The sequence below is a fragment of the Oncorhynchus masou genome, chromosome 14 (genome assembly GCF_036934945.1).
Source record: "Oncorhynchus masou masou isolate Uvic2021 chromosome 14, UVic_Omas_1.1, whole genome shotgun sequence".
NCBI classification, from domain to species: domain Eukaryota; kingdom Metazoa; phylum Chordata; class Actinopteri; order Salmoniformes; family Salmonidae; genus Oncorhynchus; species Oncorhynchus masou.
Genome location: NC_088225.1, coordinates 22,761,304 through 22,778,401, shown reverse-complemented (window position 1 = coordinate 22,778,401; position 17,098 = coordinate 22,761,304). Strand labels below are relative to the sequence as shown.

Here is a 17,098-nt window from a genome sequence, read left to right as displayed (position 1 = left end):
ACAATAAACTGAGAAAAAGACCCCTGCTGTGGTCTAACAACGATGTATTGGAAAGGAGACAGGAAACCATTATGTTCACTTTAGTAACATCTTTAGGGTTCGAGTGGCGCAGCAGTCTAAGGCACTGCATCTCAGCGCAAGAGGCATCACTGCAGTCCCTGGTTCGAATCCAGGCTGCATCACATCCGGCCACTTGCGGACAATTGACCCAGGGTCATCCGGGTTTGGCCGGGTGTCGGCTGTCATTGTAAATAATAATTTGTTCTTAACTGTCTTGCCTAGTTAAATAAAGGTTACATTTACAAAGCTAAAACCATTATGGGTACTGTAGGACATCAGCCGCCACTGTTGAAATAAAGGGTTAAGCCGGCATTTCATTGTACTAAACCATGTGTATATGACAAACCATCACCTATCCCACTTCTTTAACTACTTACACATCAATTGGTTCTCAATCAGCTTGAGTTGTGCATTGCAGATTTATGGTGCTTCAGTGAAAAAAACACTCAAGCCGCAAGACCAACCTCTTAGTGGTCTAAATGAGGTCATGGGAAGCAGAACGTCATCTCTCAATGTGAAACTAGGGTCCAGAAACAGCCAGGCTATAAACACCAGTGGCGTTGCCATGACAAGGGGCTGATTCCACACAGGGGGGAAGAGAGTGTACAGATGTCAAATATGTAGAGACTGAACAGTGTTGCATCACGTACAAGTACCCATGAACCTTGTGCAGTACAACTGCATAACGGATCCTGACCAGGTTGTCACTTCAACACATCTGACTGTGTGTATTCTCTGTGTGTGTGTTCCAACACGTCGTCCCCTCCACCTCCACTACTTTTATCCTGTAATGAATCTAGCCAGAGAGGACATGTGACTGGGTTGTTACATGAGACCAATGGAAGAGTGATGTAGCCAACTACTTTCCTCCATGATAGAAATGCGTCTCAGCACACACACTCAGTCAGTCAGCAGAAAGACACAGAGGGGTCATGTTCATTAGGCACCAAATAAAACAAAGAAACTGACTGAAAAGGGCTAATTTACTATGTGGACTGGGCTAATAAATGCTTATTTTTATTTTACGTTGCAAAATGTTTTATTTTGTGTGCCATAATGAATACTGCCAGGGTCTCTGCAGCAGAAAGACAGACTCATTTACCCGCCATCAGATAACATTCTAACTAAAGTCAGGAGTTAGCTGAAACATTAGGAGTCTCCCAGCCCAGGGCCAGCAGACAACCTACATCACAAGGTCAATGCATCAATTAGATTTTTAATGTCGTTTTCAGTTGTTGGGATTTCAGAACCGGGATAGAATATGAAACCATTGTTGATTAAAGTTCTGCAGGCCTGAATTCAATTAATCAGATGATCAGAGACCCTTAAAATACATTTCTAGTAGTTCAATACCATTTTGATTGAGCCTCAACGCAAGTGTAACACAACAACTTTCATTAGCCTAGCTATATGGTCATTCTCAATGTACTCTTGCTCGGCACTCAAAATGGAGGCGGTAAACAGTCACCAGTCAGTGTTCTCTTACCTCCACGCAGGTCTCAATGTCAGAGTACTGGTTCATGATGGGCAGGATGGTCTCCATACTGCTGTGTTCTACCAGGTCTGACTTATTCCCCACCAGGATCAGTGGTACTCTGCAACAACATCATATATGATCTTATATGGGGCGGCAGGGTAGCCTAGTGGTAGCCGAGCCTATTGTCTGAGAATGTCTCAAAAAGGAATATTTTGTCCTCAGGGGTTCTAGACTCCAATAGATTGTCAGTGTCACCTAACAGATCAAACCTTCAAGCTCCAGTATGTTATACTAAACTCTAACAGTAATCCAGGCAGACTTCGCCTTGACACCAGATCCTATTAAAGAAATCCAGGCTCAATCCAAGACAACGTTATCTGGCTGTCTGCCGGAACACACAAAGCAGAATAAACACTATGGTCCTTCAAAACCTACTGTATGTAAAATGCAGTGTTCTATATGGAAAATAAACATGTGATTCTAGGTGACAACATAAGGCTAAAAACATTAGGACTGTTCTCCTCAGAAAATATAGTCCGCTCCATGTTTCGTTCCCTTGCCACGATACCTCAGAGTATCGTGATACTGGTATTGTGACAACCCTAAAATCAATGTTGTCTGGCTGTCTGAAATTCAACTTACAGCTAAGAGGTGACAACAATGTCCATGACCTTCTGCTTCCCATATGGAAAACTGATCCACTGTTTCTTTTTTCATTTGACCCCTTTTTCCTCCCCAATTTCATTGTATCCTAATTGGTAGTTACAGTCTTGTCTCGTCACTGCAACTCCAGTACGGACTTGGAAGAGGCGAAGGTCGAAAGCCGTGCGTCCTCCAAAACAGGACCCAACCAAGCCGCACTGCTTCTTGACACAATGCCCGCTTAACCCGGAAGCCAGTCACACCAATGTGTCAGAGGAAACACACCGTACACCTGGTGATCGTGTCAGCGTGCACTGTGCCCGGCCCGCCACAGGAGTCGCTAGAGCGCAATGGGACAAGGACATCCCTTCCAGCCAAACCCTCCCTAACCCGGACGACGCTGGGCCAATTGTGCCCTGTCCCATGGGTCTCCCGGTCGCGGCCGGCTGCGACAGAGCCTGGACTCTAACCAGGATCTCTAGTGGCACAGCGATGCAGTAGACCATTGCACCACTCGGGAGGCCGTATCACACAGTCTTACATTACATAGCCATGAGTCATTCAGTAACCTTTCTTCCATTATCACATTGATATGGAGTAGGTTACACAAACAGGTACAAGGTAGTGTACTTTCCCTTGTCTATGACATAACTGCCCCAGGACTACCTGACATGATGACTCCTTGCTGTCCCCAGTCCACCTGGCCGTGCTGCTGCTCCAGTTTCAACTGTTCTGCCTTATTATTATTCAACCATGCTGGTCATTTATGAACATTTGAACATCTTGGCCATGTTCTGTTATAAGAAGACTGGCCACCCAACATAGCCTGGTTCCTCTCTAGGTTTCTTCCTAGGTTTTGGCCTTTCTAGGGAATTTTTAGCCTAGCCACGGTGCTTCTACACCTGCATTGCTTGCTGTTTGGGGTTTTAGGCTGGGTTTCTGTACAGCACTTTGAGATATCAGCTGATGTATGAAGGGCTATATAAATACATTTGATTTGATAACTGGTCCCTATAGCAGGCTGGTCTTATAAGGAATGGCATGTCATTGAAATGACTTGACACCCGTTTCAATCTACTAAGTGAAATGTGGCAAAGCTGTCAAAAACTACACCAGCACTTTAGGTGTTGGTGCAGTCATTTCCAAATGCACTGGGGATTTAGTAACAGACTGTATACCCCCACTGTCCCTGACCAAGGACACACACACACACACGCAGACACCACAAGCACACTACACACACACCTGCTATCCTTGTCCGTCCTGTCGTTTATGAGGGGAATCCAATGGCTTGTCACCTAGAAGAGAGAAAACACGTATCAAACCCTGTTACAGCTGCACTGTCAAGACTCAGAACACAGGCCTGCCCTGCGCTCTCTAATTCAATATGGCCGACATGGTGAACTGAGTTAACAACGTGCAGGCAGTGCGCTGTTACTAAATCAAGACATCTGAATGTCAGTTATTCTTTGTCAGAGAGAATGCTTGGTTTATAAACTGACCTTCTCAATGGACTTCTTGTTGTTGACTGAGTAAACTATGCAAATAACATTTGCCTGTAAAAAAGAGAGAATGTTATTCTACCTTGGTGGGGATAGATGTTTACTTTATGGGGATATTACAGGGTTAAAATGGTATCCTACGAACCTTTGATATTTCTTGATACAACTGCTCGTCTGACTGTTCTGCTTCTACAGACACAAGACAACAACATCAAAGACAGTATGATATTGTCTTGTCAATCTGACACGTCTCCTACTCCACTGTCATAAGTACTGTCAGTAGAGCACAGTTTCCAGCCATAACATGCATTGACTAAATCCCAGTTCTGAAAAATAACAGTCTGTCTGTAGGGGCAGTCTAGTAACACTGAACAGTGTTCAGCATTAAACAGTCAGTATTGATTGGCGTTCAGGCTGTATGGTCTGTGGCGTTACCGGAGTAGTCCACTATGTGTGTGGGGACTCTCTCTGGAGTTACGTCTGCTGGGATGGTGATCTCCTCCGCTCGAAGGGGAACGTCGTCAGGGAACTCCTCGCTGACCAGTGACATGATCAGAGACGTCTTCCCCACTTTGGCTGTGGAGACGAGAGGACAAGTGTGTGAGTCAGACAGAAGCATCAGTGTGTGATTGCAATCAGAATAGCCTGATTCCAGATCTATTTGTGCTGTCTTGCCAACTCCTATGGTCATGTGACAATGACAATGACCATAGGAGTTGGTGAGATGGCACAAACAGATCTGGAACCAGGCTACAATGAGGAGATACTCCCTGTGATGGGAGATCATCTCACACAGGGAGACATCATCAATTGAGCTTTAGTGTCACCTCTCAACATTGTACCATTGTAACAATGTGCAGGTTTCAAGGTACAGTGCCATGCGGTTCTTTGCCAGCTCTAACCCCAACAATGCAGTAATCAATATCAATGTTGAACAAAAACGAACAAGGTGGAACAAAAACATGAGAAATAGAAATAAGAACAACATGAAGTAAGTATGCTATATACATGGTCGGTTCCAATAGCATATTTTTACAATGTGCAGAGATACTGATAGGGGTATATATGATAGGGGTATATATGATAGGGGTATATATGTATAGGGGTAAGGTGACTAAGCATCAGGAAATATGATAAAAAGAGTAGCATATATGATGAATGTATGTGAGTGCATGTGCGTGCATGTGCGTAGAGTCAGTATAAATATTTGTGCATGCTGTGTGTGAGCAAATGAAGCTTGTGTGTGTGTGTGTGTGTGTGTGTGTGTGTGTGTGTGAGTCCTGTGAGAGCGCATAGAGACAGAGTCAACTCTGATAGTCCATGAGGCCATTTTGTTAGCTATTTAGCAGTCGTATGGCTTAGGGAAAGAAGCCCTTCAGGAGCCTGTTGGTGTCAGACTTCATGCACCGGTACCGCTTGCCATGCGGAAGTAGAGAACAGTCTATGGCTTGTGTGGCTGGAGTCTTCAATGATTTTCCAGGCCTTCCTTTGACACAGCCTGATATAGAGGTCCTGAATGACAGTGATGTACTGGCCTGTCCGCACCACCCTCTGTAGTGCCATGCAATCGAGGGCGGTACAGTTGCCATACCAAGCAGTGATGCAGCCAGTCAAGATGCTCTCAATGGTGCAGCTGTAGAACTTTGAGGCTTTGAAGGCCAATGCTAAACCTTTCCATCCTGAGGGGGAATAAGTCGCGCCTTCTTCATGACAGTGCATATCAGCCATTTTAAGTTCTGAGTGATTTGGACACAGAAGAACTTGCGACCAGCTCCACTGCAGCCCCAGGGATGTGGATGGGGGAGTGCTCGCCCCCTCTCCCGTTTCCTGTAGTCCAAGATCAGCTCCTTGGTCTTACTGATGTTGAGGGAAAGGTTGTTGCTCCAGGACCACACTGTCATGTAACTGACATCCTCCCTTTAGGCTGTCTTATCGTCGCTGGTGATCAGGCCTACCACCGTCGTGCCGTCAGAAAACTTGCTGTTGGAGTCATGTGCAGAGTACTGGACGGAACTAATTGTACACACCCCTGTGGGGACCCCGTGTTGAGGGTCAGCGTGGCGGAGGTGATGTTGCCTACCCTCACCACCTGGGAGTGGCCCGTCAGGAAGTCCAGGATCCAGTTGCAGAGGGAAGTGTTCAGTCCCAGGGTCCTAAGCTTGGTGACGAGTTTGGAGGTGACAAAGGTGTTGAACGCTGAGCTGTAGTCAGTGAACAGCATTCTCACATTGTTATTCCTCTTATCGAGGTGGGTGAAAGCAGTGTAGAATGAATTTGAGATTGTGTCGGCTACGGATCTGCATACATTACAGACTGTTAGACTGATGTGTTGAGTGACTGAAGTGTGAAGATAAGAGCAGCTGGCAAGCATGAACAGGGACTAGTTAAGTGTTGGAGTGTCTTATTAAATTCCATGACTTAATTGAATCCAGCACCATAGCGCACAGCCAGAGGACACAGGGCTGCAGATACTGCACAGAGAGTTGCAGTTCTGATACGTTTCAACATGCATCCTTTTTCCTATCATAACCATTGATCTAACGCCAATGGAGGGGTTTTATCAAGCCAGGTTCAATTAGCCTGCAGTAGCATTCACCCATATTATGTTGAGTCAGATCAGTGAATGGGCTCCTGCTTCAAGGGCGGTAGCACAGTTCATCAAGTTCAAGAACAGGGGCAGCCTCTGCAGGTGCATGGAAAGGACTTGTATCTATGGACACTTGAGCTGTGTTTACAGTCTGGCTGCCCAATGCTGATCCTTTTACACTACTACTTGGTCTTTTGACCAATCAGATCAGCTCCTTTTCCAGTAATTGTGAAAATGATCAGTAGTGGGCTGTCTGTGTAAATGCATCCTTGGTTGCGGAGTGATATCACCAACGTTAGCATACACACATACGGTTTTGGCTGCCCTCTCAAGGGACCTGTCAGCAACGCCAAAGAGAATGTGTCAATGTAGGTCAGCCAGCCAGTTGCATCTGATAAACAGATGTGAGTGAAGAACACAGGGCAGAAAGGAGGACAACCAGCATGTTGTCACAAGTTCCTTTAAAGGTCTCAGTTTTATCACATTTTACCCAATGTACCAATGTGATCATTGACAATAGTCGCTCTCAAAAAAAATGTAAATGACATAGCTTAAAAATATATGCATTGTGGATATGGGAGAAGATGAATGTAAATGAAATAGGGCCCTAATTTGCAAAGTGCACTAGATGTGGCTATGGGGATTTGGGAGAAGTGTATTGTGGAGGCCAAAAGTTGCAATGTGGCCAAATGGCTAAAATACACAGATCTGAGCAGAACATGATTTCTACTGGTTCCATGGAATGTCAAGCTGACAGTGTGCACGAGGACAGATCGATAGTGCAAAGCGCGTGCAAGGTTGAGTGAGTGTTATATTGCTACGACCCTAACCTACATTACTGGCTAGCTCGTTAATTACTGTGGCTAGAAGTTACACCAAACATACTTTAAATAACTACAGCTACTGTGTGCGTATTACTAAGTGAACGAACTGAACTTTATTAACTAGCCATTCACATTTGACTGCGGCATTTGCTAGTTAGAGAGGTATTTTGTTGGCTTAACGTCTTCACAATGTCACATTGAATCAGTTCAATGCAATGGTATTCTTAGTTGTGCGGTCATACAAGTACAAAATACAACCTCGGTGTACATTCGTATATACCGTGTATTTTGATTAATTGAATGTATTCGCGGAGTTAAGCTAGCTAGCATGCTAGCTAATTACTGTGTAGGCATCAAGCGCCAGCTATATTTAATGAATCAGCCACTTACGTTCCCCAACGAGTAATATCCTCACGTCCTTCCTCATATTTGCAATTGTTTTTTATTCACAAATCAATAAAGTCTTTGTTCTTTCATAAATATCATATATTCTTTGATGCCGCCCTACAGCAGTTTATCTAATGCCAGGCCTGCGCAGTTTAGACTGCGCTGTCAAACTGTGGTCGGCGCCTCTTTCTTTGTAGGACAAAACGGACGGAGGAATTTCTCCGTTAATTTATTATTTTTCTCTCGCTTCTTGTACAATTGAAGTTCCACGCTCAACAGCGATACACATTCTTGTAAATGACATAATTGTTTAAAACGCTATATTCCTTTATTTTCTGTACTTTAATGATATTTTGCACGAAATATTTCAGACGCACACCTCCTCCAGCTGACCTCCAATACCCGGCAACTATGGCAAGCAGTAGCAGACAAACGCTGTCGAAACATACCAGACAACGCATCTGCTACCCTCTAGCGCTCATGTGGTGACATTGGCTTGGAATTCAAATATAGTGGCTTGATTTGATTGTATTGTGAAATGATAAAGGAGGCAGGGATTCAATTGCTCTCAACTCAGAAGACGCTGAGGGCTCGAATTGAGGGGGTATGTGAGGGTATGGCATACCCTTTGTTAAAGAAAAGGGCTAAAAACATACCCTTCTAATACATAGTTGTTATATTATCACAGTTTTTATTGGTAATCACAGTTGGTATTAGATATTATTCCAGTTGATATTCATTTTATAATATGTACGCACACTCACACACGTTTACTTTCTCATAGCAACAGAATTGACCATTGTTTCACACTTAAAACAAGTGCACACGGGACACACAACTCTGCCATTTTAATATGTAAGGTTTGAGAATAACAATTTTTACCTTCCATGCCGAGCAAGGCATCTAGTATTTGTCCATAATTTGTGGTGAGACAGTACTGCCCCAATTCATTTTTCAATAATTCCAGTAGAACCATGTATCTGCATTGTAAATAAACAACCCACAGTCCTAGACATTGTCCTCAAAGAAGTAATATATTTAGAGGCCTGCTGTCACTAAGGGGGATACATTCAATGCAGTGGTACTGGAAGTTTCTTATATACTGAACAAAAATAGAAACACAACATGTAAAGTGTTGGTCCCATGTTTCATGAGCTGAAATAAAAGATCCCAGAAATGTTCCATATGCACAAAAAAAATGTATTTCTCCAAAATTTTAGGACCACCACATCCGGCTACTTCATCTGCGAGATCATCTGAGACTATCCACCCCGATAGCTGATGAAACTGTGGGTTTGCAAAACTGAAGAATTTCGGCACAAACTTGCCAGAAACGGTCTCAGGCAAGCTCAACGTTGTGAATAGTGTCCCATCGTGGCGGTGGGGTTATGATTTGGGAAGGAATAAAGCTACGGAAAATTAACACAATTGCATTTTATCGATGGCAATTTGACTCCATAGAGACTCCGTGACGAGATCCTGTCGTGCCCATTGTCGTGCCATTCATCAGCCGCCATCACCTTAAGTTTCAGCATGATAATGGACGGCCTCATGTCGCAAGGATCTGTACACAATTCCTGGAATAAAAAAAACTCCCAGTTCTTCCATGGCCTGCATACTCACCAACCATGTCACTAATTGAGCATGTTTGGGATTGCTCTGGATCGACAGCGTGTTCCAGTTCCCGCCAGTATCCAGCAACTATTGAAAAGCAGTGGGACAACATTCCACATGCCACAATCAACAGCCTGATCAACTTGCGAAGAGGATGTGTCGTGCTGCATGAGGCAAATGGTGGTCACACCAGATGCTAACTGGTTTTCTGTATCTGTGACCAATAGATCCATATTTGTATTCCCAGTTGTGAAATCCATAGATTAGGTCTGAATTAATTTATTTCAACAGACTGATTTCCTTATTTAAACTGTAACTCAGTAAAATCTTTGAAATTGTTGCATGTTGTGTTTATATTTTTGTTCAGTGTAGATGAGTCTTCAGAGTGGGTTTTGCAGCCAATGTTGGTGGAATCTCTGTCTCGAAAGTCAGCTCTCTCTCGAAAGTCAACTCTTCCCTCAGCTCTCTCTCGAAAGTCAACTCTTCCCTCAGCTCTCTCTCAAAAGTCAACTCTTCCCTCAGCTCTCTCTCGAAAGTCAACTCTTCCCTCGGATGTTGGCTTCAGCTGAAACAAGACAAGCCAGAAAAGCGTATATTAGGTTATTCACCATATGGTGTATGAATATATACTATGTACAGTACATGCATAGTGTGTATGTGTGTGTGTGTCAGGGGGTTGGTGGCACCTTCATTTGGGAGGACAGGCTTGTGGAATAGGCTGGAGCGGAATCAGTGGCATGGTATCAAATACATTAAACACGTGGTTTCCATGTGTTTGATGCCATTCCATCCGCTCCGTTCTGCCCATTATTATGAGCCGTCCCCCCCTCAGGAGTCTCCTGTGGTGTGAATACTGGTGACATGACTCTTACTGGTGTAGTCCTGGGGCTGCATGGGTTTAGAGATGACCTCTCTGAGGGCCTCCACCCACTCTCTCTGTTCCCTCTCCTGCTCACACATGAAGACAAACTGGCGGTCCGGCGTGTCCACTGTGACTCCACACCTCCACCGGTTGCCTCTGGTCCTTTTGGGAATGCACTCACTCACTGAGTAACCATTGGTCTCTGTGCCGATGAACACAACTCCCAGCTCCTCAGCATCCTGTAGTAAACAGACACACACAACATGTTGATAGTGTAGAGATTAGGATTTGAGTGATACACACAGGTACACAGCGAATATATATACACACACACACACACACACACACACACCCTTTTGAGATGATGAGGAGGTGGATCCTTTCTTACCAGCTGGCTTTTGAAGTAAAGGAGCTTCCTGTCTTGGGAGTCCAAGATGAACCATCTCTTTTTGAACATCTCCTTTTGCTTCCCAACAAATACACTTTATTGTCACTGTGTTCATAATGTGATTACATTGTAACAACCAGGTCACTTTACGTTTCTTCTATCCAATGTCATTATTGAGTATGATAATCACAAAGTAACTACCTACCATAGGACCTGTCTTCTCCATGTACCCTTCTTTGAGGTAGTTTCTGGTAATTCTAGTCCTCAACTGTCAGAATACACATAATGAAGAGGAATACAGAAGAAGCATTATAAGCATCAGTTAATTTATTGCTAATTGCAACAGTAGTTATTGATTGCTATGGTTGCTGAATATGTCATTAGGCACTAGAAACCACTGTCTGTTCTTTAGGAAATATTTACATCTAAATGTACTGGTATTCTGCAACATAAAACCAAGCCAATAGTTACTGGAAATACTATCTTGTGACACCCTCTCAAAGTTGAAACGTGTTGAACTTCCTTTAATGCATTGATTCATTGAAGTCTGTCTTCACACGGCATAACAACACCCTATAGTTTCACGTTTTATTAGTCACATGTACAGGATACACGTGGTATAGACCGCCCAATGAAATGCTTACTTCCAAGTTCTTTCTCGACAATGCAACAACAATAAGAAATAAGAATAACAACATAAAGTAAATGGCTCAGTAGAATATAATATACATTTGATCATAAGTATAATAATGGAATTTATAGTATGTTTACACCCTAAAGTGAATGGTCTACAGGGGACAATAAAAATACCAAATTCATGTGGGGGAGACATTGGTAGCCTCTGATTTGACGGAAATAGAGATACTGTGCCGGTACAAACATGGTTGAAAAGAAGGGCAAATACCAGAGAGAACTTTACTGAAATAGAGTCTAACAAACACTTACTTCTTTATCACTTCCTGTGGGGTATGCTGTTTTCAGGTAGGCAAAGCGAGCAGCTCGAATGGCATTGAACCAGTTGACAATCTCCTAAGCAGGGAAGACTAGTAAGCTTTACACACTGATATACAGCATAATCTGCTACAGTTTTTATGGCATCCTCCTATCTCCAACCAACTGTGAATACAAGCAGATCAACAAAGATCTCAGACAAAAATACTAACAAAAGCTTGTTTTGCAAAGTTGTAAATATTTTAGCATGGATTCTTGCTCACTTATCCACTTCCTCGTGTTTTGGATGAGGCCATGTGACGGCAAACGTCTTTCTCTTATCTCAACTGGTAGTACCAGGAGATCAGTTTGTGATTTATCCAACTCCTCTGTACTTTTCACTTTCATAACAAACATATGGCAAAGGAGTTGTATAAAACACACAGTGACAGATCTTTGATCACCAGGCTATACAAAAGCTACTCTTCTATAATAAAGAGCGAAATACAGAGAGAAATGCCCACCTCTCCACTTTCGTGGTAGACAAAAATACTTCTGGTGTGGCTGTCTTTCTGGTAGGTAATCTGCAGACCATGGGCGTGACCAATTTTCTCAGGTTGAAAGGTCACATTCACGTCTTTGATGGAGATGAGCGCTTTGGGCCCTTTGGACGGCTGAGGGCGCAGAGTGATGATGTGTACAATGCAAGCCCAGTGAAAATTCAACAATGTGGCTTAACTATTTGTAAGCCTGACTTGAGAGAAAACTGAACATATGTCATAGTCAAATTATGTTAAGATGATTCACAAGTGAACCCCTGTAAATATTAGCAGAGCTATGGCACTGAACTCTTTTCACCTTTCAGTAAACACATGTCCAGGAGGGGGTGTATTTGAGATGGGAGTATCTAGAATTGACAATTGATAAATGCCATTGGATGAGGTAATGTTTTGGTCCTAAGTGGTACCAAGAACGAGATAAGAACTTCATTTAGGAGACCAAACTGAACAATAATTTATAGCTAATGCTGTCTAGCTATGGGATACTCCTCTTTCAAGTAAAGGGTAATTTGTGTAATGATCCTAAGATCTGTTATTCGTCATGTGTGTCTTGGCTATAAATGATACTAAGAACTGTTTTGTAAGCACTCTCAGAGAATTCATTTATAGACACTGAATTGATCTGAGAGTCACAGGGCTATGGTGAAGCTCATATATAATTAAATATGGACTTTATAACTTACTCTGACTTGTGTGTGGTTTGCTCTCTCAATGTTTAGTAATACAGGAAATTACCATGACAGGCACTGAACTCTTTTCACCTTTCAGTAGTCACACGTTCAAAGTATGTGACCATTAACAGTTTAGAAATTTGGCCGTGCAGCAAAGCTACCCAGCATGTCAATGACCTCACACTTACATCCTCCTTGTTGAAGTAAGACAGGGTGAATTCCTTCTCAGACAGAACAAACTTCCTTCTCTGAAACTGTCCCTTCTCCTTCCCCTTCTTCCACAGCATCCCTTCATAGAAACCTGGAATGGACCCAAAGAAGTGTACTCTGTTACGTCTCCGTAACTCATCAATACATGTGGGTATGCCTCTCATGTCTCTGTGTGTGGTTTTCACTCAAGTGAACGATGCTCTGCTGTAGGTCCACAGAAGTGTCAGTGTGACAAGAATAGGTTTTTCTTGTCAGTGTACGATGAACAAACTACATTGACCCTGCAAAATGCCTCACTGTGGACAGTATTTCAATGTATGTCATTTAGCAAACGCTATTATCCAAACCGACCTACAATCATGCGTGCATACATTTGTCATGTATAGGTGGCCCTGGGAATCAAACCTACTATCCTGGCGTTTCAAGAGCCATGCTCTACCAACTGAACTACAGAAGACCACAATTAAAATAATACAGAAATATAGAAGAAATGGCAGAGGTTCTCTGTGTTATAACATGTGATTTGAACGTCCACAGACAAGCAGTAAAGCCAGTTCACCTGTTGTGTAGGCCAGTGGGGATACTTTGTCTCGCCGGTAAATTCCATCCTCTCATATTTTGCTCTTATCCACTGCTCCCTTAAGACGCTGTTGGTAAAAAGGATGAAATGTTCTACAGTTTCTCAGGCTTATCGGATCCTTGAGTCCACAGTTTCTCCTGCATTGTTTTAGACAGGGTGAATAGAAACCCTGAGTATTGTCCATTGCATTTGTTTTTCTTAAACCTTCAAAAGACAAATAATTTTTCATTGGGAGGGAGAGACAACAATTGACTGGCTAGTTAAATGATTTATAATTCCATTGTCAGAAGTTCCACTTCTTTATTTTTTTTAACAATACAATCCTTTCCTTCCCCTTCCTACATTGATACGCAAAGTCAGCATCCTTCAACTTCCCTAAATGCTGCCATTCGTTTGTACAAAAACGAGTGCCCAGTGCCAAGAGCACTTGTCAGTGAAGTAGTGAAATGTCCTGGGATGGCAATACTTACGCACAGTCTTCTTGCTGGGGCCGGTAGTAGAATGCTGGGACTGCTTTCTCATAGATGGCTCTGCCTGTGGCATTTCCATTGGTTTTCATGAACTTTGTACCCAAACAAACACCCCAAAAGAAGGAAATTGACAGAGGACATAAATACATTGTATTGATTAAGATTGCAAACCAAACCAGTACCCAAAGTGGTGCTCCAAGATGAGAACCAGGAGTGAAATTGACATGTAGTGGTCACAAAACCTGGTCTTGAAGAGATACTGGTTGTGAAGACTTTTATTCCACCCCAGCACAAAGTTAATGATCATTTGTTGATGGATTGATCTGGTTAGTGTTGGGCTGGAACGAGACACCTGAACACCCTGTAAGATCTCCAGAACCAGGGTTGGTGTTGACCACTGCTGTAAGAGATCCATTCAGTACCTTGACCAGCTCGTCATCCCAGAAGTCGAGCTGTATGGATTTAACGCGGCTGATGTTGGACAGGTTGCGGTGCACTCCAGAGCAGTTCAGACACACAAATACACCCAGCTTATAGGACGCCCAGTCAGGATCTATACAGTGTATGCAGAGGACGGGAGCATCACCAGAAAGAGACAAGACTCAAGATCACTCAAAACTCATGGAAAAACAGAGATCAAAGAATGAATGACCATCTCTGTGTGGTGTCACTCAGCACTGAAAATCACAGATATCTTTCAAAATAGTAAAATGGTGCTCCGGCCAGTCCTGGCTATTCTGTCACCGAGGCAAGACAGAAATATCGCTGCCCCTGTAAAACTAAAAATAGTACCAGTAAGCAAACTGATGTTGAAAAGTCGTATTTTCCAGATGTTGAAGTTAGGTTCTGAATGAAAGATGAAAAGACGTATTGTCCGGACATTGAAATCAGGTTCCATTTTGGTTCTGAATTAATGTTAAAAATATATATTTTCCCAGAAGTTGAAAACACGTATTTTCCAGACATTTGAAATCAGGTTCATTTTCCGTTCGGAATTAAAGTTGAAAAGGGGCAGAACGACAGATTTGTACCTTGTCAGCTCGGGGATTTGAACTTGCAAACTTTCAGTTACTAGTCCAACGCTCTAAGCACTAGGCTACCCTGCCACTTTGTCAACATCATTTATAGATGTCTATGTTTGGGCCAAATCAACGCTTATCCAGGCCAGATCAAAAACCAACGTCCGTGGAAATCAAGGCCGGGCTGGACTGCACCAAAAACAACTGCTGGTCCGTGCTTACTGGGGTGTTGCCTACCCTGTCCACCTGCAACGTAATTTTATGAATGCCCATCCATGTGTTAGGCCCACCATTTGTAAAACAGGCTGTTGCATTTGTTTTATTAGTCCTGATTCCTGTGACTAATCAATTTGGCTATTTAAGCTCTAAATATCAGCTACCTAACTTTATCAGGAGTTATCCTGAGCCTATTTGCAATGTGTTTACACCACAAGAGGTTGGTGGCACGTTAATTTCGGAGGATGGGTTTGTGGTAATGGTTGGAGCGAAATAGGTAGAATGGTATCAAATACAACAAACACACGGTTTCCATGTGTTTGATGCCATTCCATTTGCTCCATTCCAGCCATTATTGTGAGTCGTCCTCCCCTCAGCAGCCTCCACTGGTTTACACAGCAGGAAATACAGAAGTATTTTATTTTTCACTATGATCAGCTCATCAAAAACAAACTTGAAACCACAGATCATGACAATTTAGCTCCTATGGTGAAAGTCCTGGACAGCAGTTGTAGCCTGATTATCCATTCCATATTTCCTAGTTTACTTTGACGGTCCTGTTTTAGGATATTGTAATGAGCCTGTAAGGCCACCGAAACTCACATGTAGTTTGTTGACTCACAAACATTCGAGTACGATTATTTCCCATAAAATGATCAAGTTGTAATTTGGATGAACACAGTGCACCCAAGCACTAACTGAAAACACACAAGCGCCTCTCGAAACTCTCTCCCTCAGCATGCCCCAGCGTCATCGTCACATACAGCAACTAATTTGCATAACATAGGCTGAGAGACGCTCGAATGTGTAAGCATATTACAACGGTGTGTTCATAAATTAACTTTGGAGTGCCAGAGTGCACTCTGGGCGTTCGTAAATTCAAAGCATTGTCAGACACCTCATTCTGGCAATTGTAAGGCTGTTTTCATGTTATCTAGAGCGTTGGCGACTAACTGTGCTGCTGGCAACAATTTAATAACTTGTTTTTGCCGACGTTTACGGACACCTGTCATATTCAACGTCTGTTGCGCGTTGGAAAATGCATGTTACTCTGTGCTCTGACACACAGACGAGAGTGCTCTGAAATGGGAGTAGATCGCCAGAGTGAATTTACGAACGCACCTAATACGTTGATGGTTAACATGTCAGCACATTTTTTTATTTGATTGGGCGTCATTTAGTTAGGCTATTTGATCGGAGAAACCTGCATGATGTCTCACTACATTGTCATAGCTTTTATCTCCAGCCTGTGGGCTACAGAAAAGGTCACATACCATATACGCTACGATATCTGCTACATGATTTATGTGAATTTTTTTTGACGGAAAGTTGGTGGAGTATGGCAGCGATGCGTCTCTCCAACAGCACCCCAGAAAGGCGCGCTGGGAATAGACAAGCTAAATATTTTTGAGCCCCTGCCTAAAACAAAGTGGGCACTGCTTATCACAGGGCGGCATCGGCGCTCACCTAAAAAGCCCATATGACACTGGTTGAGAGAAATTTACATTGTTTTGGGGCTAGAATTACGTGAGGTTGGAGGTGCGTCTTGGTCAGTTTAGCTCAGAAAAAGACACCCTCTTCAATCTTCCGCCATTGGCGGTCGCCTAATGAGCGGGCAAGCCTTGTAGGTAGAAGTTATTGTTGAGTAGTGAGAAAGCATGTCTACATGACACACACAAGCATTTACCCTATACATGACTATTTAACACACCACACACATACAAGTCAGAACATGGGCTGAATTATTTCATGTGAAGAAATAGTACACTCATTGGCAACTTCATCCCTAACTCTTGAATTGACTAGGATTTAAATGGAACTACATTGTCACTCACCCGGCGCGCTACAGTCTGCGCATTGGTTGTTTTCTGGCAGTTTCCCCAATTCCAGCAAAATCGTTTTGTTTCTGTCCTTGTTTGCCATTATTTTGCGAATATAAATCTGTATCGAATGTAGGAAATATTTTGGTTAAATATGAGTGGTGTAATTAGCCATTTACGTAACGAAATACAAATGTTGACGTTTCTGTGAGTTTGGACGTAAACTGGAACGTGTTACGTAGGACCACGACGAACGTAAAATGCTTGTGATTTTTATTT

At 43.0% G+C, this 17,098-nt stretch overlaps 2 protein-coding genes across 8 annotated transcripts in view; both read right to left on the bottom strand.

Moving 5' to 3' along the window:
* The window catches only part of LOC135554542 (mitochondrial Rho GTPase 1-A), a 38,048-nt gene extending 30,002 nt beyond the window's left edge, over positions 1-8,046 (bottom strand). For 4 of the 7 annotated variants that reach the window (XM_064986892.1, XM_064986894.1, XM_064986897.1 and 1 more), the window contains exons 1-6: positions 7,859-8,046; positions 4,117-4,257; positions 3,827-3,870; positions 3,682-3,735; positions 3,425-3,477; positions 1,547-1,655 (exon numbers count right to left, since the gene is read on the bottom strand). In XM_064986892.1, coding sequence (XP_064842964.1) covers positions 1,547-1,655; positions 3,425-3,477; positions 3,682-3,735; positions 3,827-3,870; positions 4,117-4,257; positions 7,859-7,940 — 483 coding nt within the window. In that variant the 5' untranslated portion in view covers positions 7,941-8,046. Of the gene's footprint in view, positions 1-1,546; positions 1,656-3,424; positions 3,478-3,681; positions 3,736-3,826; positions 3,871-4,116; positions 4,258-7,482 lie in introns of all 7 variants that reach the window. The other 3 variants (XM_064986893.1, XM_064986895.1, XM_064986898.1) reach the window with 3 other exon arrangements.
* Positions 8,047-8,150: 104 nt separating this feature from the next.
* On the bottom strand, positions 8,151-17,062 carry LOC135554544 (arf-GAP with dual PH domain-containing protein 2-like). The gene is given in 12 exon segments (XM_064986900.1): positions 8,151-9,658; positions 9,966-10,194; positions 10,344-10,421; positions 10,549-10,611; positions 11,289-11,372; positions 11,798-11,947; positions 12,693-12,805; positions 13,274-13,294; positions 13,297-13,361; positions 13,765-13,856; positions 14,187-14,317; positions 16,835-17,062. Coding segments are annotated over 12 exon segments (1,143 nt in total). The 5' UTR covers positions 16,923-17,062; the 3' UTR covers positions 8,151-9,629.
* Between the last annotated feature and the right edge of the window lie 36 nt (positions 17,063-17,098).